The 27,267-nt window shown below is 41.6% G+C and overlaps 1 protein-coding gene across 19 annotated transcripts in view; it reads right to left on the reverse strand.

The window, feature by feature from the left end:
* Positions 1-24: 24 nt before the first annotated feature.
* ptprfa (protein tyrosine phosphatase receptor type Fa) overlaps positions 25-27,267 on the reverse strand; it is a 316,842-nt gene continuing 289,599 nt past the window's right edge. For all 19 annotated transcript variants that reach the window (XM_058637876.1, XM_058637872.1, XM_058637888.1 and 16 more), the window contains 11 exons: positions 24,595-24,718; positions 23,410-23,585; positions 19,557-19,676; positions 18,420-18,574; positions 17,609-17,894; positions 12,498-12,676; positions 6,774-6,900; positions 6,120-6,245; positions 4,576-4,730; positions 3,983-4,118; positions 25-3,210 (listed from right to left, as the gene is read on the reverse strand). In XM_058637876.1, coding sequence (XP_058493859.1) covers positions 3,142-3,210; positions 3,983-4,118; positions 4,576-4,730; positions 6,120-6,245; positions 6,774-6,900; positions 12,498-12,676; positions 17,609-17,894; positions 18,420-18,574; positions 19,557-19,676; positions 23,410-23,585; positions 24,595-24,718 — 1,653 coding nt within the window. In that variant the 3' untranslated portion in view covers positions 25-3,141. The remainder of the gene's footprint in view (positions 3,211-3,982; positions 4,119-4,575; positions 4,731-6,119; positions 6,246-6,773; positions 6,901-12,497; positions 12,677-17,608; positions 17,895-18,419; positions 18,575-19,556; positions 19,677-23,409; positions 23,586-24,594; positions 24,719-27,267) is intronic.

Consider the following 27,267-nt stretch of genomic DNA (forward strand, 5'->3'; position numbering starts at 1 on the left):
CCGGTGAGTGAAAGACTCCACCACTTTTGTATTACAAACCCAGTCAAGTTTATTAACATCAAGATTTTCAAGACATTTTTTCTGCTTTTTATTAACAAATAGAAAACAGATCATGTATACAACAGATAGGACCACGACAGCACAAACTCCCACTCTATCCAAAACCTCCTCATCTCATCTCATCCGGCGCAAAAAAAACCTCCGTCTGTCCCTCTGCAACACAGTGACGAAGTAGTAGAGCCGTACTATTATCATACATCAGATCCGGGAACGTCGTCGTGTGCATCATGTCTCGGTGAAGCCATGTGTGCAAACAGAAAGTCATGAAAGGGAATTAACACTGAAACTCACTCCTCTGTGTGGTGTTTGGTGCAGTACGTTGTGAACTGTACCAACACAATATCTGGAAATATTGTGCAAAGTACGAGTACGCAAGAAGTGTGCACACATCACACCAATCCTCAAGTCTCTGAGTTTCAGAATCAATTTTAAGCTCCTTTTTATTGTTTTTTAAAGCTCTTACAGTAATTAATGGTCTTTATCTGACTTGCTTTAACCCTTTAAGTCTTTTAGAACCCTCAGGTCTTCTGATTTTATCGTGTAAAAGCACTTTGTGCTACAATTTATATTTGTATGAAAAGTGATCTATAAATGTAAGTCTAATTGATTGATTAAAAAAAAAGAAAATGACAATGACAATGAACCATATTCAATCTCCCTGGTAAAAGGCATCTGAGACTGTGTGATTTAATAGTGACACTTAAATCCCCAATTCAGCATCAAGACATCCAGCAGGAAGAACATCAGTGGGGAGTGTATATTACCGTGTTTTAAAGCTTAGGTCTGTAATTTGTCTCTGATCCAATTCACGCCCCGAGAGCCAGTAATAGATCAGCTTTTCTGGAAAATGGTAGCAGTACTGTAATAAACACTAAAACAGTCATTGTTTCACTCAGACCTCATGAAAAGACTATCTGACCTGTCCACCTGTACACACAAGCCCCGCCCACACTCTCATGTCGCATGACCAGTCTTCATTAAAAAAGCCAGAGAAGCTGAGGCGGGAGCCATAAGTTGGCAAACAACGGCAGATAAAGTACAGCCGAAATAAACCGTTTCACTCCAGATGACTTCCAGTGTTTTAGGGGTGGGGCTTCAACATAAGGGGGTGGGGCATATCATCGTATTTTTTTAGTGTAGTGTGTAGCCTGCCACTGCTAGCTTCTCCACACTCACTTATCAAAAACTTTAAGCTTAATATTAGCATCGTAAACAGAAATGGACAAAGGTTACGTCGCTATGAACGCATTTAAAAAAAAAAAAGTAAAGACAAGAAATGTTTTCATAAACACGTGATACCCCCCAAAAATGACTCTCCACGCTGCAGTTAAGTAAAGACAACATGGAGCGCGTTAGCCGAGTGCAAACTCCAAACGCTAGAAGTAGAAGCTGACAACAGCGAATGTTTGACACTAGGTGGAGCTTATGACATCATCTTTTTCCAAACGTTGTGTATTAGTTGTAAACAAGGGTGGAGTTTTGAGTTTTGTTTTTTTCAACAACAACAAAAAACTAGCAGTTAAGAGCTCCCAAATGCTGGTTCTGCTGGTTCTGGTTTGATAAGGAAACCTTTTCAAATCCTCCCTTCTCATGTGTACGAGCCCTTAAACACACATAACGGGACCAAATGTGAATGGAAATGCTACTGAAACAACATTAAACACATGTTGATGTCTCTGTCTGCAGGTGTGGGCGGAGCCAACAGGTGTATCACATCTCCATAAGTCTTTTGCTTACAGTCTACCTGCCATTTAATCCACTGCTCTCCTCTACTACAGTAGTTGGTGATAAAATAATCTCCATCTGATTATGGGTCCATTCTGTGTCTGTGTTTAAGTCTTTTCACTGGATTATTATGACGAAATAAAATGATGAAATTATGCATAAATGAGGGTCATGCTCTGTTTTTAGTCTTGGTTGAATTCTAGAAAATAACTTGCAACATGGGGCCGTGTAGTGGCTAGCAATGTCGCCTCACAGCAAGAAGGTCACCAGTTCGAATCCCAAGCATGTTCTTTGTGTGTGTGCACGTGGCTTTTTTTCTCCAGATTCTCCGGTTTCCTTCCATCGTCCACGACCATGTAGAGGTTAATTGGACACATGTGACCCCGCCTTTCAGCCCGTGTCAGCTGGGATTGGCTCCAGCAGCCCCCGCGACCCTCACACGGAGGATAAATTGGTACAAAATGAGTGAGAACTTGTCTTTTTCTTCTCTGTTTTCATGCAGTGACTTGGATTTTAAGTCGTCACACATATTTCACACATATTTGACTTGAATCCAACAGCATATTTTGTTTGTTCAGATCTGTGGTGGCTGTTTCCAGGTGACCAGTCTTTGTCGATGTATTTAGCTCTGCGTATATTTTATCTGTGATATCACCGTCACCACTCTGCTGGATGTGAAGACAGGGAGTCAAAGCCACGATGTTCCCCCCGCTGACCAGGTCCAGTGCAGTGATGATAACGTCAGACTATCATATATATATACTGTATATCTATGGTAGAAAATAAAAATGATTAGCAGCTGTGAGTATAAGCTCTGCGGTATTAATAAATCGGAGCATGTTGAAAATACATGTTCTTAGTGCTAATAAAAATAATTAAAAGTTCAAAAAAACAAATAAAAAAAACAAACAAACAAACAAAAAGACCCATTAAGACATATAGTAACCAGTGTAAGTGATTACAAAATCATTTCTAAATATCCATAACAGCATAGTAATGATGAATATAAATGACAATAGCAGAAAAGAAAAAGATTGTTTTTGCTATTGGGAGGAGGCAGAAATGGGGGGGGGGGTTGTTGACAGGAGAATGAGGCGGGAGTCTTTCAGGGTGGTTGTTTTTTCTTCTTTTTTTTTAGTTTGGGAGGTTTTGGTGTTGGTTTTGTGGCAGGATTATGGTACAGTCCAGCTGGGGGTGGAGGGGTTTCCAGTTCCTGCTCCCCCCGCCCCCCCCCCCCCACCGTCTTCCTTGTAACCTCCTCATCAGACTGCAGGGGCCGATTGGAGCTGAGTGGATTATTATGGCTCAGAGGAGACACCAAATTCTTCTGAGTGTTATCTGTCTGGGCGGGCAGGGTTATGTTGCATAGTGATCGAAGCTTCCCAGGTACTCCAGAGAAGCCCGGTAACACAGTTGGTACTGGTCCTGTAGTGACAGACACAGGGTGTTAGTCAGCGACACTTACAGGGACAGTTATGGCACTTTTCCATTATACAGTTTTAGCACGGCACGGATCAACTCTTTTTTTGGTCCCTGCTCTGGTGAGGTTCTAAGTGAGCTGAGGCGATACTAAAATGTGTCGTCAACAGACTGCCGATCACTGATTGGTCAGCGTGTGTCATCAAGAGTCATGAGCGTCCGACACAAGAATCAAAGCCAACGATGCTGAACTGTCGATCAGTTAAAAAAAAAATCCTGAAAACATACGTTAATCTCCAACACGATTTCTAAAATCGTGGAAAACTCCATTACAGTGAGTAGAACTAGGGTGCCGTCCCACCTGTCCCACATCTATCTATAAATGCTAATAATAAACGTCTGTTAATCACATAACTGTCCACGACTTAGCAGGTGACTCACTAAAGCGCACCAGTGTGTGCAGCGCTGAAATCTGAACTCTCCAAACTCACTAGATTATACTGCAGCTGTTTTAAGATAAAAAAAACTCCAGAAAATGTCCCAAATGTTGGGTCCAGACATTTGAAAGAGTTTGCTGTTCACATGAAAAACAGCTGGAGACTGTCGAGGACAAATAATGTTCACAGTCACAAGACACTCGTCCACCTGCCCAAGTTGTGGGAAATGTTTTGAAGTAGCTTTTGTGTTCTCACATAACAGCCTCTCCTGGACCACTTCAGAAAAAACCTGTCTGAAAACCAACTGAAGTCCCATTCTCTCGTGTCTCCTCCCACCGTACCTCTGTCTGCACCATGGCCGGCCGCTGAGTTCGGAGCGTCTTGACCGTCTGGAAGAGGTCGACCACGCCTTCATACCTCATCCTCTCCAGGACGATGCTCAGGGTGATGAACACACCGGTCCGTCCAACACCAGCACTGATGAAAAACACGTTATTGTCAAAGCAGCATGTTCATCACACGGCAGCACTTTATACAAAGATAAGATAAGAAAAGATATTTAAATAGCAGTGCACCAGATACAGGTGCAAATGTCTTTTAAAGGGAACGACAAGTGAAACTCTGATTGGTTTGATTTAAGGCTAAGATTATATGCTGTGGAACTAGGAAGAAAAGTGCAGTTGGACACGCTTCAGACCATGTGCTATAAGATCGTTTCAGTCAGCAGCTGCTTTGGACTGAACAACAACGCATTTGTCCATTCTGTCAAACGCTGTCCTGACATTTCTGATGTTTTAAAAACAGCTGTGAGGCCGTCTGAGAGGACTGTGGGAACAAGGAGACAGTTCCTCACACTTTGGTGAGCCTGAGTGATGACATTAAAACATTGTTTATGTGTTGACTCCACTGTCTGTGTGTGGTTTCATTCACTCACCTGCAGTGGACAGTGATCGGTCCGTCTTGTCCAAACTGCTCCTTGGTTTTATGGACCTGGCCGATGAAGTCGATGAATCCCTCTCCAGTTTTTGGCACTCCCTGCTCTGGCCAGTCTGTGAACTGAAACTGCCTGATGGTCCTCGACTGACCGTCCTGACAAGCACGAAGGGAAATGGACACAGAAATCATCAGGAAGCTGTGGGTAACGAGGCGCTAATGTGCCGTTGCTGTTAAAACTCATTTATATCAAATTATCTCCACTAATAATGTAACAACTATTGAAACAGTCTCCGAATACAAAATATCTTGGAATTTGGATCGATGACAAACTTACTTTCAAACATCATGTGTCTAATAGGTGTAGACACTGGATTTCATTTATTTTTAAAGCTCTCACTGGTCTCTTACCATTCTATATTAACTCTTTAGTATCTTTTAATGCAAGTCTCCATCATACACGTTCAAAGGACTGACTCACACTGCAGGTTCCCTCTGTTGACACTGAATTCTCTCCAAAAACCATCTGAAACTTACCACACTTTTACCATTAGGACAATTTAAATCCATAATTGCATCTTATTTGACTTCCAACTGCTCTTGTTTTTAGCTAGACCTCTCTGTTTTCATTATTTTTGTCACTTTACTTTTTTGATATTTCGGATTTTTCAAATGTTTTGTGTCTTGTCTCGGCTATATTGTAAATGAGGTTGCTCCTCAATATATTTCAGAGTTTAAATAAAGGTAATAAATAAATAAATAAATAAATACCTAAATCTCCTTCTTGTGTTCCTCATTCAAAGTATCGTCACAGCGTGGTTTGTGTGATCTCAGAGCTTAGGAAAAGTTGAGCCCATTTCTTTCATGCGCAATCATGTGAAATTAGCCAATTTATATTATAATAATAATAATAATAATAACATATTTTTAACAGATTTATCAATTATTCATAGATGACTAAATAAATCGTCAAGGATTTTGATAATAGATCAATCCATTTGAGGTTATTTTCAATATTAAAATCACTTTCTAGTCCCCATCAGCATTTTCCCGCTCATGTAATGGTTTGTTATCGGTGTTTTGTAACATTTGCTGTTCTCAGTGGTGCAACACTGCATTCTTCTCCTTTTTTCCTCTTCTTCCTCTTCTACTTTCGTCTTCTCCCGTGTACCTCATTCACGAGCCGGAGGTTTAACACAAAGGTCACGAGGCCAAAGCTTCCAGACACATTACAGGTAAACGTGGAGCAGGGAGCACAAAATGTAGTAATGTATAATGTGTGTATAATACATTATACATTATGTTATTATGTTATAATGTTTCACGCCTCTGAACTCTGTGCCCTGTGTGAGGAACATGCAACCCAAACCCTCCCATTTAAAGAAAAAAAAATACAGAGACAAAAAAAGACCTTTATGTGCAATGAATGAGTCATTCAGCCAGCGCAAACATTCTTTGTTTTAAAAATAGTGTTTCTAAGTGTGTATGCACTGAAGCAAACACAGGGCAACAGCGTCACAGTGAACAACAGCACAGTGAACTCACCCTGGCGTCTGTGACTTTGAACTCTCTCAGGATGTACTGAGGCATGTTGTACTCGGCCATCGGGTCCACAACAAAGTACTGGTAACGTGCGGAGCGCTCTGCGGGCCAGTACTGATGGCACTTTTCCTGAAGGAGAAACAGATTTTCAGCAACTTAGCAATAACTGTGTCTGCTTCAGTCTTAAAAACACCATGTGCGGCAGTTTCTTGCTGTTAAACGACCTTTTCTGGCTTGAAACTAATGTTTACAAACTGCTCACTCTAAATGTACCAAGGTCCACAGAGAAAATCAGCGTTTTTAGCTCGCAGGGACATGGGAGCTGCTGGTTTACTGCTGCCTTCTATGAAGGGTTTGTGACACTTCGGTAAATCTGAGCAAAGGATTTAAAACATAGAATTTATTAAATAACATATTTGACAACTCCTGTGATGTAAAATCACACATTTTCTCTATGAGCTTTGGTGCGGGGAGTGAGTGGTTTACAAAATGCTTTCTAAAGTTGAGGCAAAAGCTGCAAACATGTTCTTAAAACATCATCTTCATCATCATAGCTCCATGCATCCTGAACTGTCCTTATAACATGTGGGTTATTATTCAGTGTGCTACAGTTTCACAGTTAACTACGTGACCCGAGGTGCAGTTGCGATGCCTCACCCGTCCCATCTCGCGCAGCTTGGTGAGCATGACGACGATGGTGGAGTTGTGCTCCCACAACATTCTCCAGAAGTCCTCTGTGGTCTCAGATAACGGGCCCTGGGTGGCCATGTATGCTCTCTGCTGCCTGCAAGTTCAAACAGAGACACAGTCTGTGTTTACTCCTCTGGGTTCTGGCAGAACTGCACTCTATGTCATTTCCATTTCTTTCTTTCTTTCTTTCTTTCTATACTCAGCCCAGTCAGTGTGCGTGGACATGCATGGCTGGAAGACCCAGCTATGGAGTCCAAAGGCTGAAATGAGGTGGAAGTTCCCATTTCTCTTGCATTTCTTATCCAACACAGCGTCAAAGTTGGCACCTGCCAAGTTTGAACACTGTCAAGCCACTTGTTGCATAGTTGTGCGATGAACAGTCAGTCAGACAGACGGTCCTTGCATTTATAGAAACAGAAATCATCTGTTACGTTTAGGCCTGGCATCCACACATCCCCATTTTTGGAGCTTAGTGGTTTTGGCAACACCGCTCGGCTCGTTTTGTTTTGAAAGCGCCTGGACAACGACTAATTGAGATGTTTGGAAATGATGCAACAGTTGGTCACGGTTGCTTCAGGGCTGGACCTGATTGGTCACAACTCCACAGTCAGAGTTGGTTCAATAAAATAAATAAATGAATGTGGAACATCTTACTCAGCCACTTCAGACATATTCACTCTGGTAATGGTTTTAAAAACGTCTCAAAAAAACGTTTTAGTTAAACAGGGTGACAGGAGGACTTTCCCCCCCGTCTGTAAGTGTTTTATTCGGATTTTATTGGAGTCTGAAACACTTTCCTTACTCCATAAGTATTTATCTATTTATGCACTTCATCCTGTCTGATGTACTTTGTATTGTTGAGCACTTAATGTGTAATTTAATGTGTGAAAGGTGCTATATAAATAAAAGTATTATTGTTTTTATTATCACTAAAACTCGGCGAATAAAAACACACTGATTAGACAAGACGCTGATTAAAGCTTGTACCAGTGAAGCAGGAGTGGACTAAAAAAAACAATGGATGGTGTTTGACCAGAGGGAGGCAGTAGATACACCGATTTTTTTATCCCATTATGTATAATTTCAATACAAATAACATGAGCTAGATTAGGGCATCACAGGGTACCGCACAATATAATACAAATAATATCTCCATACGACGATTCTATGATAGTCAATAAATTGCAAAACAGGTCACTTCCACCCAAGCTTCCCTCTCTCATTTGGGCAGCGCCACCATGAGGAGACGGTGAGTGAAACTGGCAGGGACTGTTTACTTTAGAGCTCCTTAAGTTACGAATTAAAATATCTATTATTTGACTAGTGTATCAATTATTGTGTTACACGAGGAAAGAAGACAATATATCACCAAATTGATATTTTGACCCACACCTACTACCCATATACACTGGATTACAGCAGAAAAAAAAGTGGTTAAGGGGTTTTCGTTACACTTTATCAATGTCTTGTCAGGTTGTATATAAAATACAATTGTATATAGTATCTACACCAAGTCACCTGAAATGCACCGTGGGGTTTTCATGACATTAGCGCCGTCTCATTCCTGCCAAAGCGGACAGAAAGTACATTCAGCTGAGCTGAATTTCACCCTTCACCACATCCCTTTAACAGCGTATTAGTATTACAGTAGTTCAGTGACATCCCATAATTGTTGAATGGAGCTCTCAGGTGTTAAATATTTCATTTTATGCTCCCCTCACAATGGATTTGCCGAGTCAGGTGTTGCACTGTTTTTGTGTGTGTGTGTGTGTGTGTTTTTTTTTGACAGAACTGTCACAGCTGCTCCACCCAGCTCTGGGCCACACACAGCAGGCTACCACTTGGTGGCACTGTTGAGCCATGCAGCAGAGGCGCTCCAGTGTTTTCTGTTACCTGATTCCATCAGAGCTCAGGGATGTGTGTGTGTGTGTGTGTGTGTACCAGTGATGACTGGAGGCACTGCTGTGTGTGTGTGTGCCGCTGTCCTGCTCTGAGGATTTCCTCTCTGCACCAGCGTCTGGGGCCAGAACTTGAATATTTCAAAACACAACAACCATAAAAACTTAGGAAGCAAAGCTGCTGGGTTGTTGGACCTGCAGAGCTACAGAACGGAGGATCCTGAATTTCTTTGTGTTATTTGTCTTGCACTGTTAGACTGTTGCTGTGTAAACTGCTTACTCTCTGCACCAAAGTCCACAGAGAAAATGCACAAAGGGCCACACTGATTTTTCCAAACAGGAATTGTTGATAATGAGTTTGAATGTGTTATCTTGTTATCGTTCGTGTTTTAATTCCTTTGTTTGGCAGCAGTAGACTGGCAACTCTTAGTTTCCAGGCAGAAAACTCTGTCTAAAAGCTAAATATAGCTAAGGAAACATTCTTAAGATACAGTATCATTGACTTAAGTAGTTGAAGACTTCATTAGATGAGCCTGTTGTTAATTGGTTGAACTCAGCATGGATGAGCATCTGTTTCTCAGGCAGGTTCCTGGTGACACTAACAGTCTGGTGGTAAACACAGCAAATACAGCTCTGAATATTTATCAATACCTCATAAAACCACACTTAAAGTGCAATTAAAGCCCTAAACCACCTTTTTTCAGTGTTTGAATGTTATTCCTTCTCCCTTTCACCTCGCTCTCAGCCAACTTCTTGGCATTTTTCAAAATCAGTCATTCATTGGCGAAGTTATCTTCATAAGAGGAGGTTAAGTTACCCTTTAAACTGCTGTCAGTGGCGTCATCTTTTGGCTTAACTCCAGTCCTGGACTGCGTGAGAATTTCTTGTGTCACATCATGAACACATCTTGTGAGGGAAGGAGAACGGCACGTTTACTAGTTCTGGTTCGTGATTGAATAAAGTTCTGTGGGATAATGGAAACGTTTACGGAGACTGAGCACGTTAGGATATAGAGCTATTTAACAAAAGATTTCAATTAAAGGAAGGTCAGACGTTAGGCGTTTAATATGCAGAACTGCATCATTACTGACCACTGTGCAATCAAACAAACAAATAGTTTGGCTGCTAATGAGCACTCCACAACATTAAATAGTTTTGACCTGCTAATGTGGCTATAATATTGTATACCATATTGAAACTTAGACTGACGGAGATTAGACTAGATCTTTTGGTTTTGGCCAACTATTGAATCTCCAAAAAGGGGAACCAATCAAAGTCTAGCAGCTTTTGTCTACATCCAACATGACAGCCACAAAGAACAACTGCCATTTTAAGAAACTTTGTCCATGGAGTTCCCCCGCGGAACTCGCTAGATGTCATTTCTAGACAACCATCGCTCCTAGTAAACTACAACAAGCCTGTTTGTTGACACATTTCTGTTGTTCTGATCATTCAGTACGTTTACATGCACAGTTGCACAGTCGAGCTAAGACCATAGTCTGGACAATTGGTCGAGTCAGAGTAAACATAAAGAGAAAATCCATTTATGGGCCGTGCACGTCTGATCTCTCTATAAACTAGTGTGTATTGAATCATTTTCTTGTTGACCTTTACAGAACTGTGAGATGGATGGTGCTGTGGTTCTGTATGTTGTGTACCTGCTGTACATGGCTCTTGTGGTTGCAGAGTTGTCCCACCGCAGTTTATACATCGTCTCCTTCTACTTCCGGGTCAAAGAGCGGGGAGGACATTTTGGTGCATGCGCAGAATGCCAAGTGCAACTCCAGTCCGACTAAGCGTGTACATGCAGGAGTAATCGGACTATGTTATCCAGGTATGTTAGTCTGACTAAGACTCGATTTTTAGTCAGACTAAGGTGTTTACAAGACATTAATAAAACCCAATTAATGTTTTAAAATCAGGCTTTTTAACAAGCACGTAATCACAAGAGATCAAAACTAATATAAGGCCTCCATGAAAACGTTCATGAAACAACTCAGTTTTCTTATGTAACACAGGATCATTAGCGCCATTCCAGGTGCCCTCACACTCAGCCTCGATGCTTTACATATTCTAAAGAAACTGTTAAGACAAAGAAACGTTGCCCAAACCAAAGACGAATAACACAAGAGTGCGAATCAGTAACAGGAAAAATCCAATTTTTTTCTTCCAATTTACATAAAACCCATCAACAACGGCACAGTTGCATATTTTGAATAGGCTGTTCTACCGGGAGTCATAAGAGAGTGCTGTAACTGATAATAATTGGTTTAAGCAGGGAGTCCATTCCATTTAATCCGCTTCTAACATAGAGCTAATGATACACTGCTGCTGCTGCTGTAGCACTCTCTATCTCACACCACCACGGACTGAATGACTGCTGCTGATACTCAGAGAGGTCACTGGACACCTGCACTAATCTCCCTGATCACGACTATGCCTCCAGACCTTAATCTGTGCTAATCCACACTGTGCACTTTAAAAGGCTGAGCTCAGAGCGCTGCGGCTCCCCGCGTCTCACCTTCTCTTAATTACTGCTACAGGAATTAGAGAGGAATTACAGGACACTCCTGCCTCCTTCGCTTTTCTCCCTTAGGTGGCGCCATGCCCGAGGGACTTCATTAAGCTCCGACAGCCGAGTACGTGATACAACCAAACCCACACTACAAGTAAAAAGAGGAAGTCCTGATTCATTAGTCCCTGTTTTACTCTGCTATAGTGCACTGGAAAGTATATTATTCCAATTAGTGCTCAGGTTTTTCTGCAAAGACTGTGCTGTGCTTCTGGAACTCAACAATATCAGAGCTGACGGCTGACGTGAGGCTGTGTTTGCAAATCAGCTGCGCACACACACACACACGCACACACGCGCACACAAATGAACTCTACTTAGTTACAGACAATGGTTTTCTTTAGTTTAATGAGCTGAGAATCCAGTCTACAGGCAAAAAACCCGTAAAGGTATCGGAGGCATGATCTTTTCCTGGCGTTAATGATCAATAATTCTTTAACAAATGTTGAGCATTATGGAAATTGTGCCTTCAAATCTGCAGCTTCTCTTGACACTGATCTTTAGAAATCAGGGTAGCTTATGGATGATATGTGATGATGATTAAATTTAGCAGATTTTCTTTTATTCCCACCTCTGTCATGTAAAATTTAACAAATACAAGAACATACACACACACACACTGTAAAGTTTAGTTTGACAGTCCCACATCGGCAGATTAATGCTCATCTTTGCTGCTGGTCTGGTGATGAGCAACGCCCCCCAAAGGAGAACTGGAAGGAGAACTACTGATAATTGGAACAGATTCGGAGGAATTATGCCATTAACCAGTGTCCATCCTCCAGATCTGGGAGGCTCCAACTCTTCCTTCTCTGCAGGTAAGATTGCGCATTTAGTTGAGCTAGCATCGTCACCCCAGAACACAGCGAAACCCACGCCACTGTTTCTCGCCTGTGGAGAACGAGGGCAACACCTGCAGCTCAAGAAACCTCAGTTGGCGACTTCATGTCACTTTGGGGTGACGATGCTCGGCTAAATGTGCTAGATAAGCGGCGGAGGAAGAAGAGTTGGAACCTGCCAGACCGGCTCTCCTCACGCTTCTCCCTTCTCCTCACTGGTGGAGAAAGGTGAAAGGTGTGGATAAGAGTTGATCCACTGAAGCCATCCAAGCCTCTTTCAAGCTGACCCAAAAACGAACCATACTGAGGGGTAAACGCACCAGGGTTTTGGTTCAACAGACCTTTTAGTCTGGGCCCCAAAGGAAAGAGCGGACTGACTTCTCACCTGTATCCGTCAATGAAGCTGGCATTGATGTAGTCGGAGCCCTCCACCCCTCTGATTGGCTGCAGGCAGACGCGGGTGGACTCGAAAGGCATGATGTTCACCAGGCGATTCTTGAATTTGTTACACGGCAAGTTGGCACTGATGAATCTTGAGGTATGTGCTTTGGAGTTGGCCAGTTTCTGCAGAGAGGCAGAGACACACACACACACGCGTCAGACAACCTGATCCTCCGGCATCTGCTGTCTGCACCAAGTGCTAAGAAGAAAGAAGCTACACCAGGAAACAGATTCACTGAACATGATCAGCCTTTGTTCTCTGACTTTTGATGTCGTGCATGTTAAAATTCATGTTGAATACAAGTAAAAACAAGCCGCCTAATATATACTGTGAGCTGAAGTTGACAAGCTGCTGCCAATGCATGTCATACCAAGGAGAAGGAAACTTCTGAAGAGCCAGTTGAGTGGTGAGGAGGGAGGGAGGGAGGGAGCGAGGGAGGAAGGAGGGGTCTTTGTTGTCAGGCTCTAGTGATTCCTTGGCACTACAAGGGCAAGTGTCAATATGAGAGAACTTTTCAATGGGCTAATTATTCTCTGTTCAGATTTACAGCCGTCCTGCTTGCTCGAGCAAGAAGCATAATTTAGATTGGGCAACTCCTTCTCCTCCTTCTCCCTCCAGATGTGGTTGGTTAAATCTCTGCGGTGCAGCTAAGTGCAGAGCGATGAGTGTGGTGGTTGGTGGAGCGCTGCAGCTCACCCTGTGTGAAACCATCGAACACAGCAGGGCCATATCTTTATTCTGTCAGACTTCCAGTGAGTCTCAGTCCGTCCTCGCTCATCCAACATCCTCAGCTTCTCCTGCAGTCTGACGTCTGCAGCTCAGAGGTTAAGCTCTCGCTGAATACACTTCTTTTACAAAGGCTGAAGAGGAAAATCTCTCCTCTTTCCAAACCTCCACTGCATCATGTAGAACTGTATATACACTCAGGTCTTCTTCATATACAGTCACTCATTTTTTTATACAGTTAATAAATGTCTCCATATATATATGTTGTCTTTTGATTATCTTTCTATACATTTGATGATTTCATCGTTATATATAGTCACTAAATGTCCTTATATACAGTCACCGATCATCCTTATATACGGTCAGTAAATGTCCTTATATACAGTCAATAAATGTCTTTATATACAGTCAATAAATGTCCTCATATACAGTCAATAAATGTCTTTATATACAGTCAATAAATGTCCTTATATACCGTCAATAAATGTCTTAATACAGTCAATTAATATTTATATACAGTCCCCGATCATCCTTATATACGGTAAATAAATGCCCTTATATACAGTCAATAAATGTCTTTATATACAGTCAATACATTTCTTTGTATACAGTCAATAAATGTCCTTATATAAATTCAATAAATGTCCTTCTATACGTCAATAAATGTCCTCCAGTCAATAAATGTCCTTATATAAATTCAATAAATGTCCTTCTATACGTCAATAAATGTCCTCCAGTCAATAAATGTCTTTATAAACATTGATTAAATGTCCTTATATACAGTCAATAAATGTCGTTATATACAGTCAATAAATGTATTTTTATACAGTCAATAAATGTCGTTATATACAGTCAATAAATGTATTTTTATACAGTCAATAAATGTCTTTATATACAGTCAATAAATGTCTTTATATACAGTCAATAAATGTCTTTATATACAGTCAATAAATGTCCTTATATACGGTAAATAAATGTCTTTATATAAAGTCAATGTCTTCATATGCAGTCAACACTTTAGAAAACGTACCTCATTATAACTGGATATTAATTGTGAGACCTCTGACATAGTAATTCCATATATACCACATATGTATTGCACACACACAAATATACGTATATATATATCTATATACAAGTGTGTTGATGTCTCATTCCCTCTCTGAAGCTGTCGCAGGTGCAGTGAGACGTAAACACGCATCATAACTTCACTGCAGATATTTTCTCTTGTTAAATACAGTCGTCGTTAAAAACACAAGCTCCTTTTACACGGCATTAATTTCAGTGATGGAGCGTCTTTAATGTTATGAGCGCCACCTGTCTCTCAGTTCAAATATCCTTTCAAATTAATGGTTTCTGGTGGTAATAAGGTTCAGGGAATCAGGTGAGGAACAACAAAATTACAACATGGACGATGTTTTGACAGGAGCAGGGTGTTAATCGACACGTCCAAATTAAACTAAAACTAAAACAGTAAGCTTGCAGATCAACATGGGTTTGGTGAACAATGTTCCTCCGTTACAAACTATTTAGATAAGCTGTCACTTAAAAGGTGGTAAATTAAAGCGATTTAAATCGCATTTTCAATCAAATCAATTGCAAGACAATTATTATAGTGTAAGCTACACAAAATCCAAATTAAATAGATGATGTTATCTTTCTTCTCTTGTTTTAAATTGTTTGTTTGGGCATGTAAGAGCTGATAATGTCTACATTTTATTACATTTTGCTCAAAAAATAATTATTTTAAGTTATATTGTTTGTGCAGTGCAGGTCAATGCAGTTTTACATTGTTAATTAAAACTTTTGCATAACCGCTGAATCGTAATTGTTGATACTTCATTAAAACTGTGATGTGATATTAATGTGTGGTTGTGAGATTGTGGTATGATATTGTTCATTTCAGCCTGAAATTAAAGTCAAAACTGTTGAAAGTGTTTTTAGTGAAAACTACACACAATCACCATGTTTACATTGAATCACCTAATTAGGAGGAAAAAATAACTATGAGAAACTAGAAAACTAGGTATTTATTTTGTTTTTATTACATTATTTTTGTCACATAACGCTTCATCTGTTACATTATCAGCTCTTACGAGGCATATGCTCCGTTAAAAATGATTTTCTGTTTTTATTACGAATCTTAAAGTGATAATTCAGGTTTTTAAACAGTGTGTTTGGAGAAGTCCAGTTTTATGAGACACAAAAATACATTTTAGCCACCTGACAAAATCTGTGTCGAATCAAGTCGACAATATCTTAGGGAACATGTTCACTCCTATATCTCCGTGTTAGACAGCCAGAGTCCAGGCATTTATTTACCTTCAAGGGAGTAGTTTGAATAATTCAAAATATATTAATTATGGCAGTTTTCAAATGTAATCACTGTGGAAAACAGCAGGCACACTCCCTGTGTGGTCGGTGCACAAACTGCGTCACTAAACTGTTTTGTTATTAATGAAATCCCAAACAGACCCTGACAAAGAAATGTGTTTTGTGTGTAAAAAACTTTGGCAAAGTTGAACTTCGTCATTGGCCGACGTAATGATGTTATTTCTGTGAAATTAGATTTCCGTGACCTGTTTTCCCAGTGGGAAACTAATAAAAATGCCATTAATTCAAATTAGATGGATCATGACAGACAGAGACATTTTGGAACCGCTGGGTTTTCAACTATTGCGGCTTCTCCTGAGAGCTTTTCATTTCCATTTGTAAAGTCAACACAAGTCCCTGTAAAATACACAGATTCTCCTCTTCACACATTATTCATGTTAGAAAACAAAGGCTGAGAACATGTGAGTACAGTTATAACTGTGGAGTTAAGACTGAAAACAAACTCTTCAGTCTTCTGTTCAGGATTTTTAAAGTGTGTCTTAAAATCCTCAGACACGGCAACGATATAAAACTCCTCAGTGAGCTTTATCAGTGTAACTGCACCTGCTCCGACACTACTGCTTCTGGTTTGTGAGCGAGCTGAGACTTCTTTGTCCTGAAGGCGTCTTTACCTTGATGCAAAAACACGTAGAAAAGCTCTGACACTTTTCCTAAATATTCCTAAAAGATGAGGAAATGACGTGGTGAAGAAGATCTGACTCCATTAGGAGGAGTGGACGTTTTATCGAGTTACCATACTGAGTCAATGCACAGATGCAAGTAGATGCGAATTTCACGTGGGCTGCCTCAATAGTTGTGTCACTTGCTGCGTCAATCGCTGCGTCACTTGCTGTGTCAATCGTTGCGTCACTCGCCGCGTTAAACGCTGCGTCAATCGTTGCCTCAATCGCTGCGTCAATCGCTGTGTCACTTGCTGCGTCAATCGCTGCGTCACTCGTTGTGTCAATCGCTGCGTCACTCGTGTCAAATGCTGCATCAATTGCTGCGTCACTCGCCGCGTTTAACGCTGTGTCACTCGCTGCCTCAATCGCTGCGTCACTCGTTGCGTCAATCGTTGCGTCAATCGCTGCCTCAATCGCTGCCTCAATCGCTGCATCACTCGTTGCGTCACTCGTTGCGTCTAACGCTGTGTCACTCACCGCGCCACTCGCCGTGTTAAGCACTGCGCCACTCAATCGTTGCGTCAATCGCTGCATCACTCGTTGCGTCAATCGCTGCCTCAATCGCTGCGTCACTCGTTGCGTCAATCGCTGCCTCAATCGCTGCCTCAATCGCTGCATCACTCATTGCGTCACTCGTTGCGTCTAACGCTGTGTCACTCACCGCGCCACTCGCCGTGTTAAGCACTGCGCCACTCAATCGTTGCGTCAATCGCTGCATCACTCGTTGCGTCAATCGCTGCCTCAATCGCTGCGTCACTCGTTGCGTCAATCGCTGCCTCAATCGCTGCGTCACTCGTTGCGTCGCTCGTTGCGTCAATCGCTGCGTCACTCGTTGTCAAACGCTGCGTCTAACGCTGCATCAATCGCTGCGTCACTCACCGCGCCACTCGCCGCGTTAAGCACTGCGCCACTCAATCGCTGCGTCGTGATGACAAATCAGTCACGTCACGTACTTGCCGTACTAACCCAAGACTCTGCTCAAAATTCTGCTCATTTCTGTGTGTGGACACCCGGCGCTCTACGACAACAAGTTTCTATAATGCAGCGGGACAAAAACATGAAAGAGAAAGAGCGTGGTAAATGGTCGGCGAAGAAGTCGATGGCGCAGGCGGTTGCACAAAAATTCAGTGGTCCCGTGGCTCGGATGATGCAAAACTTTACTTATATAACCTAGCATCACAAACACAAGTTGCCTTGAAGGACTTTACAGTCTGTACAGCAAGCATCACCCTTGACAAAGTCAGAAGTGGACTTTAAAGAGGAGGCAGCTACCTTGAACTCCAGTTCAATGGTGGTGACGGTGTCTCCTGGAGGGATCTGGGTGAGCTTCTGGATGTGGGCGTACAGGTTGCGGGCGGGGACCTCCGTGTTGCCGCACACCGCGGCTTCGAGCAGGGCCTCGTGGATGAATATGTACTGCTCCTCCGTCTGCACCATGTAGTTCCTCTGAGCGCGCATACACGTCACGTGGCCGTAAATGTCCACCGACTTCTCGTGCTTCATCCTCTCCAGCATGGCCTCGATCACGATGAGGCAGCCCGTCCGGCCCACGCCGGCACTGACGGAGCACAGAGGGAAAACACGGCCATTAACATTCTGATCATCTAAGTTATAAGCCCTAGTTAGTCTCGACATTACATTTACATTTAAGTACATATTTCATTAAATGCATTTGGAGCTGTCTTGTGGTAATTTATTTTTTTAATTGATCTCCATAATTTAACTTTAATATTTACATAACAGTACATGACTATTGTTTTCATTGTATTATATCTGGACAAATTGAGCCTTTGCCACCTGTTTGGCAGAGTAATCATAGTGATTACTAATTTAGTATAATTAATTACTTTATGTTAGCAATCAGGTTTTAAAAGTGACACAGATTTCCCTGGTGTGTGTGTGTGTGTGGTGTGAGTTAGAAAGACAGAAAAACAGAGTCAGGAGAAGAAGACTGAATCCGAAACACTGGAAAGACGGGATGAATTGGATGTCTTCAGATCTTCACTGGTTTATTTCTGATTTGGGGACTCAGGACTGACATTAACACCAGGTCTCTGTTTCATCATAAGGTTGTAAGGTTTACCTGCAGTGGACCACCATGGGTCCAGCGTCTGGAGGGTTACAGGCCTTGACTCGGCGGAGGAAGGCCAGCGTTGGGGTTGGATACTCAGGCACTCCGTGGTCTGGCCAAGCCATGAACTGGAACTGTCGCACCTCTCTCTTCTCACTAGAGCCATTCTGCTCTCACACACACACACACACACGCGCACACACACACACACACACACACACACACACACACGCGTAAAGAGAAGAACGTGTTACATTCAAGACACTGACAAATGAGTTCACACAGTGCTGATTAAGCCTATCAACAGCAGAACAGTGACATTTCCAGGCTGCTCATAGGGAGTGATTTCTTTTTACACCACGGCTCACAGAGGCGAGGCAGAAGCACAATGTGACAGTATAGAAAGTGAAAACACCAAAGAGGGCTGACGAAATGGTTCAGAAGTGGATTCTGCAGCGAAAAAATAACCCTCAGATGTTTAAATGGGATAAATGCTTACGCTTCAAAAAAAGAAAGAAAAATAAGCTTCTTCTTTTCTGGGAAACTGCTCTCAAAAAGAAAACTCATCTTCTTGACACATGAGTTAAAAATAATTAGGTTATAGGGGCAGCCCATAGGAAAGGGAACTTGGCTTGTAACAGGAGGGTTGCCAGTTCGAGTCCCCACGAGGTGAAAGGGCTGCAGTAACCCCTGAGCAAGGTACCAATGGGTTACATGCAGAGGAGGAATTTCCCTACAGGGATTAATAAAAGTACACAAACATAAAGGAGTTCCACTGGTAGGATGTCCCACACGTGTACAAACCCAGCGCTCCAAGAAGACAAGGAAACACAAATGAGGGCAATTTCCTGGTGAGAAATGACCGCTACTAAAACAGAATGCAGGATCAGCATGTGTGCATGCAGGGAGTGCTGGATTTATGTGGACCCTCGTTAAAGTAGGAACCACAGGCTTATACATAAATATAGATGTAGATATAGATATATAGAAGAAATGTGTAGCAGTCTTCTGCAGACGTGGAATGCAGTAAGAATGACTCATAAGACTCATGCCATAAGACGACAAACTAACATGACCTTGCTAAAGTCAGTCGTCTGCTGCCACACTGAAACACATCCACATATAAAACATTGCGTTCAAAGTTCTCACCTTATAGAGGGCGAAGGTGCGTACATTGTACGTCGCCAGCTCCACTGTGTCCAACATGGTCACCTGAATCATCCCATAGGTCTCTGTGCCTCGACTCGGCCAATACTGGTCACACTTAACCTGAACACAAACACAAGAACACAACATTTTCATTTTCTAAACGACTCCTGAATTTGGTGATGAGCCAGTTATCTTAGATCTTTCCTCCAAAGTTTCACGCTGGTAACATTTCTGTCTCCAAACATTGTGTACCTTTAAATATTCACTCTCTCAAGCTCTGGCGTTTGGCGTCTCCTTCAGGAAGTATCTGAATCTTTAGCAGTTGAATGATCCAAACTAACAACTCTTGGTGTTTTTTACAATCTCAACAATCCATTGTCTTGTATTGTCTGTTTTGTTGTTGTTTTTTTTAGGTCTTTTATGTCGTATCTATAGTTTCTATATTTTATTTATCTCTGATATACAGCACTTTGTTTCAGCTGCTGTTGTTTTTAAAGTGCTTTATAAATAAAGTTGGATTGGATTGGATCTCTAGACCTGTAGACACGGCTATACAGTATATATATAGATAGATATAGATAGAGATTTTCTATGGAATTAACTAACTAATGAACTGAAATTGTGTGTTTAAAATAGACGAGTTTAAAATTGAATATAATCATGGGCCACAAAGTAGAGTAATGACATGTTTTTCTTCTTGCTTTCTTGTCTTCCTGTTTCTATTTCATATTTTGGTCTTTGGTCTTTGGCCTCATATATTCCTGTTTTTGTTGGTCTATTGTGTAAATATCCATCATCCATCCATCATCTACCGCTTTATCCTCCACCAGAGGGTCGCGGGGGGTGCTGTGCCAATCTCAGCTACATAGGGCGATAGGCGGGGTACACGCTGGACAGTTCGCCAGTCCATCGCAGGGCCACACACACACATAGAGACAAACAACCATTCGCTCTCACACTCACACCTATGGTCAATTTAGGGTGTCCAATTTACCTAATCCCTATATTGCATGTTTTTGGACTGTGGGAGGAAGCCGGAGAACCCGGAGAAAACCCACACATGCTGAACTCCATGCAGAAAGGCCTTTGTTCAAACCGGGGCTCGAAGCCAGGTCTTCTTGCTGCAAAGGCAAGAGCGATAACCACTAAACCACCGTGTGGCCCTATTGTGTAAATATGAATAATAAATTTGTTTCTAGTTCGTCATCATGAATCAACAAAATGAAGAAGTCACATTCATTCATTCATTCATTCATTCATTTATATTACCCAAAATGTGACATAAGACTTGATTAAAGTTGAACAAAAGTTGAACAACAAAAGTTGAACAAAACCTTGTGCTCGGAGAGGTTCCTCAGTGTTCCACAGTGTCAATACGCTCCCTGACCATGTGAGGTTACCTATAGTTTAAAATGTATTAAATAAACAATATCCTAAATCCAGATTGAAACCTTTCTTCCTTGGACCAGGACCTACGTCCTCAGAAAACCCTATCAAACTGGATCCTTCACTTTTTTAACTATGCCACAAAAATACAACATTGACAACTTGATAAAAATAAACTGAAGTGAATCAATTTGCCGACAGATATGTTATGTCATACATAATGGACAGTTTGGCAGAATCAGTGTGTGTCCAGTTAGTGTTGGCTGACGGCAAAGCAGGACAAGAACAAACGCTTGGACACGAGTGCTGACTCGAGGGGACAGTTGGCTGCCGGTCGCAGGAGCCGCACACAACAGATGGCGCGATCGCGCATCAGAGACCCAGTGGCAAGGGTATTAGTGGGGGGGGGGGGGCTGTTTTAGGAGGCTTGTGGCAGAGGATGGCACCACACGGCCATTTACTTCGGGAGCTCCGTATAGAGGAGAACCAAGTTGTGTCGGACTCTGTATGATGCTGTGAAACCACACCAGACGTTTCCAATAGAGTGGATATAACAACTTGTGTCATAGAGCTCCAAGTGTCCACACAAAAATAAAGCACAGCACTGCGTAAAGCGGTAGGAAATGGATGGATGGAAAGTGTAGTTTGAGGAACCTGGTAAGTATTTTTCATTTTATTCTGTTATGGAGTGTAAGCAAAAGCCCTCTATGAAACTCTGCACTATTCAACCACTATTGAACGTTTTAAATCTAATGGTAAAACCTGAGAATGCAACAAAGGGAGAGCTCCTCTGCTCAGGAAACTATGGTGGTCTTCACATAACAGAAAGAATGGCATAATTAACAAGCACATCAAGTTGTCTCTCAACTCATGAGGTTCCCATAGATACAGATGAGTTAAAGTGGGATTAATTGCACTAGTGGGTGGTTTGTCTGTTCAGGCTGCTGTAGGAACACGGTAATGCGAGATACTGTACTTGGTTAAATTATGTCCCTGGCCAGAAGTATATTTTAAAGGCCTATTCTTAGGCTATAAAAACAAATGATTTTTTATTATAAAGCAATTATACACGAAGACACTACTTGTACTTCTGGGTAATTTATTCTATTTCGGCCAATAAACTCTGCTAAATGTTACCCACAGGACCTTTAATAGTTGCTGGGACTTAAAAAAAAATAAAAAATAAAAAATACACACAGCAAATGGAATCATCAATCAAATATGATAAAAGCACATAAAAAGATCAGTAACTTTTCCTAAACATTGGACTTAAAATGTTTTTAATTCCTCAGGGAACTGTGTATGCACAAGGTGTCATTCACTGATACACACTTCCTGGTTCAGCTGTTTTAATGCAGATAATGAGCTTCTGGGACAAAAACGTTGTGATAAACTGTGTCACATTCTGTCATCAGTTCTAATCAGAATGATGTCCGTGGTCTGTTTTGTGTTTATAATGTCTCTGGTGTATCTCAGCCTACAGGCCTTGCACAGTTGGGAATGGCCAATTATTAACCACAGGGTTTCTACCATAATTGCATTGAATGTTTGGGAACTGAGAGCAGCTCTGAACCAGTTCAGCTTCAGCAGCAGCAGCAGCAGCAGCAGCAGCAGCAGCAGCAGCAGACATTATCCTGGTCACAGGTCAGAGTCATCTAATAATTTGTGCTCCTCAAGTTGAACCACAGACAGATGTTAGCGACCCTGGCTGAGGGCTGATGGTCTCTGTCACAAATTATAATGGCACGCTACAGTTGTGCCCTTTGGTTGTGGAGTAATTATTAATGTGAAGCGGGGTTGACATCATTACTCACATAAACAGCACCTCCTGCCCTGCCACCTCTCATCTGCCCTGTGACTGGCAGTGAACGCCTCATACCTCATGTCCACCAGAAGGGTGATGCTGTTCTGGAGCCAAGCTCCTCTGTGCCACCTGTGCTGCATGTCAGGCTCGGTCAATATTCTCTCAGGCTGTGTGTGTGTGTGTGTGTTTGTGTTTGTGTTTACAATGTTGATCCCGTTACGCACTCAAGAATCCCAGTGTACCTGTACCACTCAGTATGTGTGTACGTGGGAAATAAAGGTCTTGAAGTTGTCTTTAAGCCAGAGTTTCTCTACATTTCTCTCCACCGAACGACCCTCGACAAGATAATAAAAAACATACTTACCAGATAAAAGTTCCAGGCTATAAACGGTTTGATTACAGAGTAATCAATGAACAATCTCAGACCACATAATGAAAACTCATTCACTATTTGTTGCACTCCTTTTGTAAAAAAGCAAAAAAACAAAAAGGCCTGCGCATTTCATGGTAACCTTAAAGGATGAAGCAACAAGCCCCACCCCCACTGAAATTACCTACAAATCTGTATTTTATGATTATGATATGTGAATCCATTTGAGCCAAACCATACGATCTCTCTCTTCATTATCATTTTTACTCTTTACTCAAAATATGAAGGCTCACCCGTGACTTCTCCTCGAGGCGCGTCATCATCACGATGGTGCAGGTTCTCTGTTCCCACACCATCCTCCAGAAGTCAGTCAGCGTCTCCGGCAGCGGCCCCTGCGTGGCGATGTAAGCGTTCTGCTTCCTGTAGCCATCAATGTAGTTGCCGTTGATATAGTCGCTGCCTGGAACTCCTGACAAGGAGAGTTGTAGATGTTAAAAGTGGACCAGACCACAGAAAAGTGAGTCTTATGTGTCTCCTTGTTCCGTAATACCCAATTTAAATCCAGTTGAAAACTGTTAAATCAGCATAAACTCCAGGGTCAAATGACTGAATACATGCAGGCTTTTATGGACTCCGATCCTTGATGAACCCACCAGTTTGCCAATACTATGATGCACATCCATATTCTACCTGTTATCATAGCAGTTAACTTTGTTAATGTTTGTGGTGAATCTTACTTTAAAGAGCATGGGACAGCGCTCATCTAGCTTTGAATCGCGTAACTGTTGAAAGGTTTGATTGACAGGCTTCAAACTTGGCAGGTGACTTACTACAGGCACCAGTGTGTGCACTCTATACTAATTTGGAGAAGAAATGCAAAAGATATCATGAGAAAGGCAACAGATATATCACGAAAAGAAATGCCCCTTCAAAAAACATGGTACTAGCTACAGAAGTAAACATTAAAACATCAAAACTCTATATTTATTTTCTCAATTCACAATTTGAAAACCTTAGTTGACAATTCAAGGACTTTCCAGGACCAATTCCCTCAAATTTAAGGACTGAATGTGCTGACAAAGTCAAAGTCAGTCCTTGTCATTTTCTTCGTTGAGACAGAAATCTTGGAATTTTCATTTAGCAGACTTTACGTCGTCATTTGCTCTCTTGTTTAACTTTACTTGCTCATTGTTCTGTGTGGAATCTCACGTCAACGGCAGAGAGGGCATGAAATAGTAGGTGGCGTCATAACAAACAAGCGAGACATTTACATAAATATCTCTAAAATATTACTTCACTTTTTTCTTGCACAAAACCCAAGCACTTTCAATGATCTTTGTTTATTTAGGAGGTTTTAGAAGGGCCTTGAAATAGTTTTTTCAAATTCACAAACTTTCAAGGACTCATGGGAACCCAGCCAGGTTCCTGCTAATAAAAAACCTGCTAATATTAGTGTGAAAGAGGCTTCAGTATCTCACCGTCCACAGGAGTGAGGATGACCCTCGAGTGGTCGTAGGCGATGACATTTGCATAGCGGTTCTTTGGCTTGTTGACCTCCAGGTTGGAGTGCTCCCACGTGAACTGCTGTCCTGGATCGACAGACTGAAACACGAGAGAGAGAGAGAGAGAGGGAGAGAGAGAGAGAGAGAAGGGGACAAAGAAAGAGGGAAAAATAAGGTGGGAGGCAGAGAGAGCCGGTAACTATTTATTACAAGACAACCCATATTCCTTTCTGTTGTTTACAACAAATATATGTGAGACAGAAAGTCATTTGTCATCTCTCCTGCAGCCTGTGGCTTTATAATATGAAAAGCCTGGGATGATGCGTAAGTACCACAGATCCCCACTGGACTGTTTGGACACTAAATCCCCTCCAGTGTTCCACCTGACAGCTCAGGGCCTCATATTACTATGGAACAGATGCAGCGATGAAGGCGAAGCAGCGCAGTAAGGGTTTTTGGGATAATGTTTCCCCAAAGCATGCATTAAGTTGAGTGATAGGACACCTCCAGCATTTTATTAAAAGTGAGCAGATGAGGACTCATAGATTTCATTTCTGATGTAGAGCTGGCAGTGAAGCAGGGGGGGGATAAAGTAATGATAACACAGTTTAGTTTGGGAAGCCGAGACCATGACCGGAGAGGGCAAAACATGTCCGTGTGACATTCTTAAGCTGTGTTTGCTTTCTCCACATAGGAAAATCATGACGACAGTCTATAGCTATGTTTTTAATCTTTCTCTTAAAGCTGCAGTCTGTAGTCTTTGGTGTTTTTTTTTTTTTTTTACTTGTTGTTATTCTGCCTTTTGGTGCTTTTTCACTATCCAGTTCCAGCACGAATTGGCATGGCACAGCTCGACTTTACTCAAAATGTTTGGTATCGTTTTCCATGACTTCATAGCACCTCCTCAATGTGGGCGGAGTCATCATAGCCGTGGTTTTTCTACGCGACACAAACACACCAACTAGTGACTTGTAAAGCAGTTGTTTGGGTGTAACTGAATCATTAGAATCAGTGGCTTAAAAAGATTTGTTCACAGAATCACTCAGTACTCCGTCTGACACAGTCACTGAACTGAAATACCATTGAACGTGGTAGTGATTGGGCTCACGATCACCAGCACCACTGCTGTCGCTAAATACACCAGACTCCTCTGTTAAATATTGACATTTTAGACATTTCCTTTGCTAAATGTTCGAAATTAACGCATGTTTTCAGAATTGTTACTGAAAAGAAGTACCAGGTACTATCACTGATGGAAAAGCAAAAAAACCGAAACAAGTACTAGTAGAGTTGTGCTGGAACTGTGTGGTGGAAAAGCACCATTTGTGTGGTCTTTACGAACAGAAACAATGCAACATTATTTGTATGCCACGTCAATCCAATCCAATCAATGTACATCAGAGATAAATAAAACTAATACAATGTAAAAATGTGTGACCTAATAGACCTAAGAAGAAACAATAAAACGATAAAATACTGTATAAAATATAAATGCAACACAAATGCACAAGTCATACAGTAAAACGATAAAAAGGATAAGAACCAATGTCTCGTCCTGGGTCGACAGCTAAAGAGTAAAAATGGGTTTTAAGATGTGTTTTTTTTTTAAGTGGACAGTGAAGGGGCGTGTCTAACATGCTGTGGAAGATTGTTCCAAATGAAAACAGGCAGTCATCAACTTTTCTCGGGCAAATCTTTGTGTTTGCAGTCAAACTCATACCTGTTTGCAGTCGCCTCGTTTTTGCTCTTGCCTCAGTTGGTCTTGACATGAAACAAATCACTTCCTGTCTGCAGTTTGCGAACTGTGTGTTAACTCATTCGACAATGGTTTGAATGTAAGACGTTTGTTTTAATTCAAAAGTCACGCACAGCCGATTTTAAGCCTCATGGTTCAGAACTCCTTCTTCGAGGACAAAAACAGACTGAGCCACTTCATTAAATGGAGCAGTTGGTTGAGCGGAGAGTCCCTCGTTGTACAGTACATAGTTACAGTGGCTACCTGCCCACATTTTTAATGATGACTCTATCTCCATTTTTTTGTGAACGTCTCCCATCTGGTACAAGATTTCAATTCCCAAGGAGCAATACAAACTGCCACAGGAACAACTTCATTCTCACTGCAACTATTCTTTAAAATGAGCCCAAGTTACTCTTGATATATCTTTTAATTGCATTTTTATTTCATTTAATTGTACTGGTGTTTTGCCCAATCATTTTAAAGGTTTTATGTCATCCCTTTTACGGTTTTGACATTTCAGCTGAGTCTTTGGATAAGTGCAGGTATCATACTTTTATTCATGCTTTATATTAGCTATAAAGGACTATCTTATCTTATGATATGTCTGAATAGATCACCCCCAGAGGATGAACCCCACAGGCTCTGATGACTGTCCTTCCTGTCAGACTCTCAGTTTTTCTGTGTGTAAATGAGAGAACCTAACAACGCCTAAAGCCTCAAAGAGCTGCATTCATGTGTGCGGACCAACAAACTGACGTTTTTGAAGCCTCAAGACTTGCAGTTTGTCCTGTGGTGTCTTGGTTTTATGAAATCTCAAGAGACCACATTTGGATGAAGCAAACAAAGACACAAGAAAAGGATCTTACCAAATATGTGAAGCCATACGGTGCTTTTTTCCTCTGTTTAACTCT

This window comes from Solea solea, chromosome 9, assembly GCF_958295425.1.
Source record: "Solea solea chromosome 9, fSolSol10.1, whole genome shotgun sequence".
NCBI classification, from domain to species: domain Eukaryota; kingdom Metazoa; phylum Chordata; class Actinopteri; order Pleuronectiformes; family Soleidae; genus Solea; species Solea solea.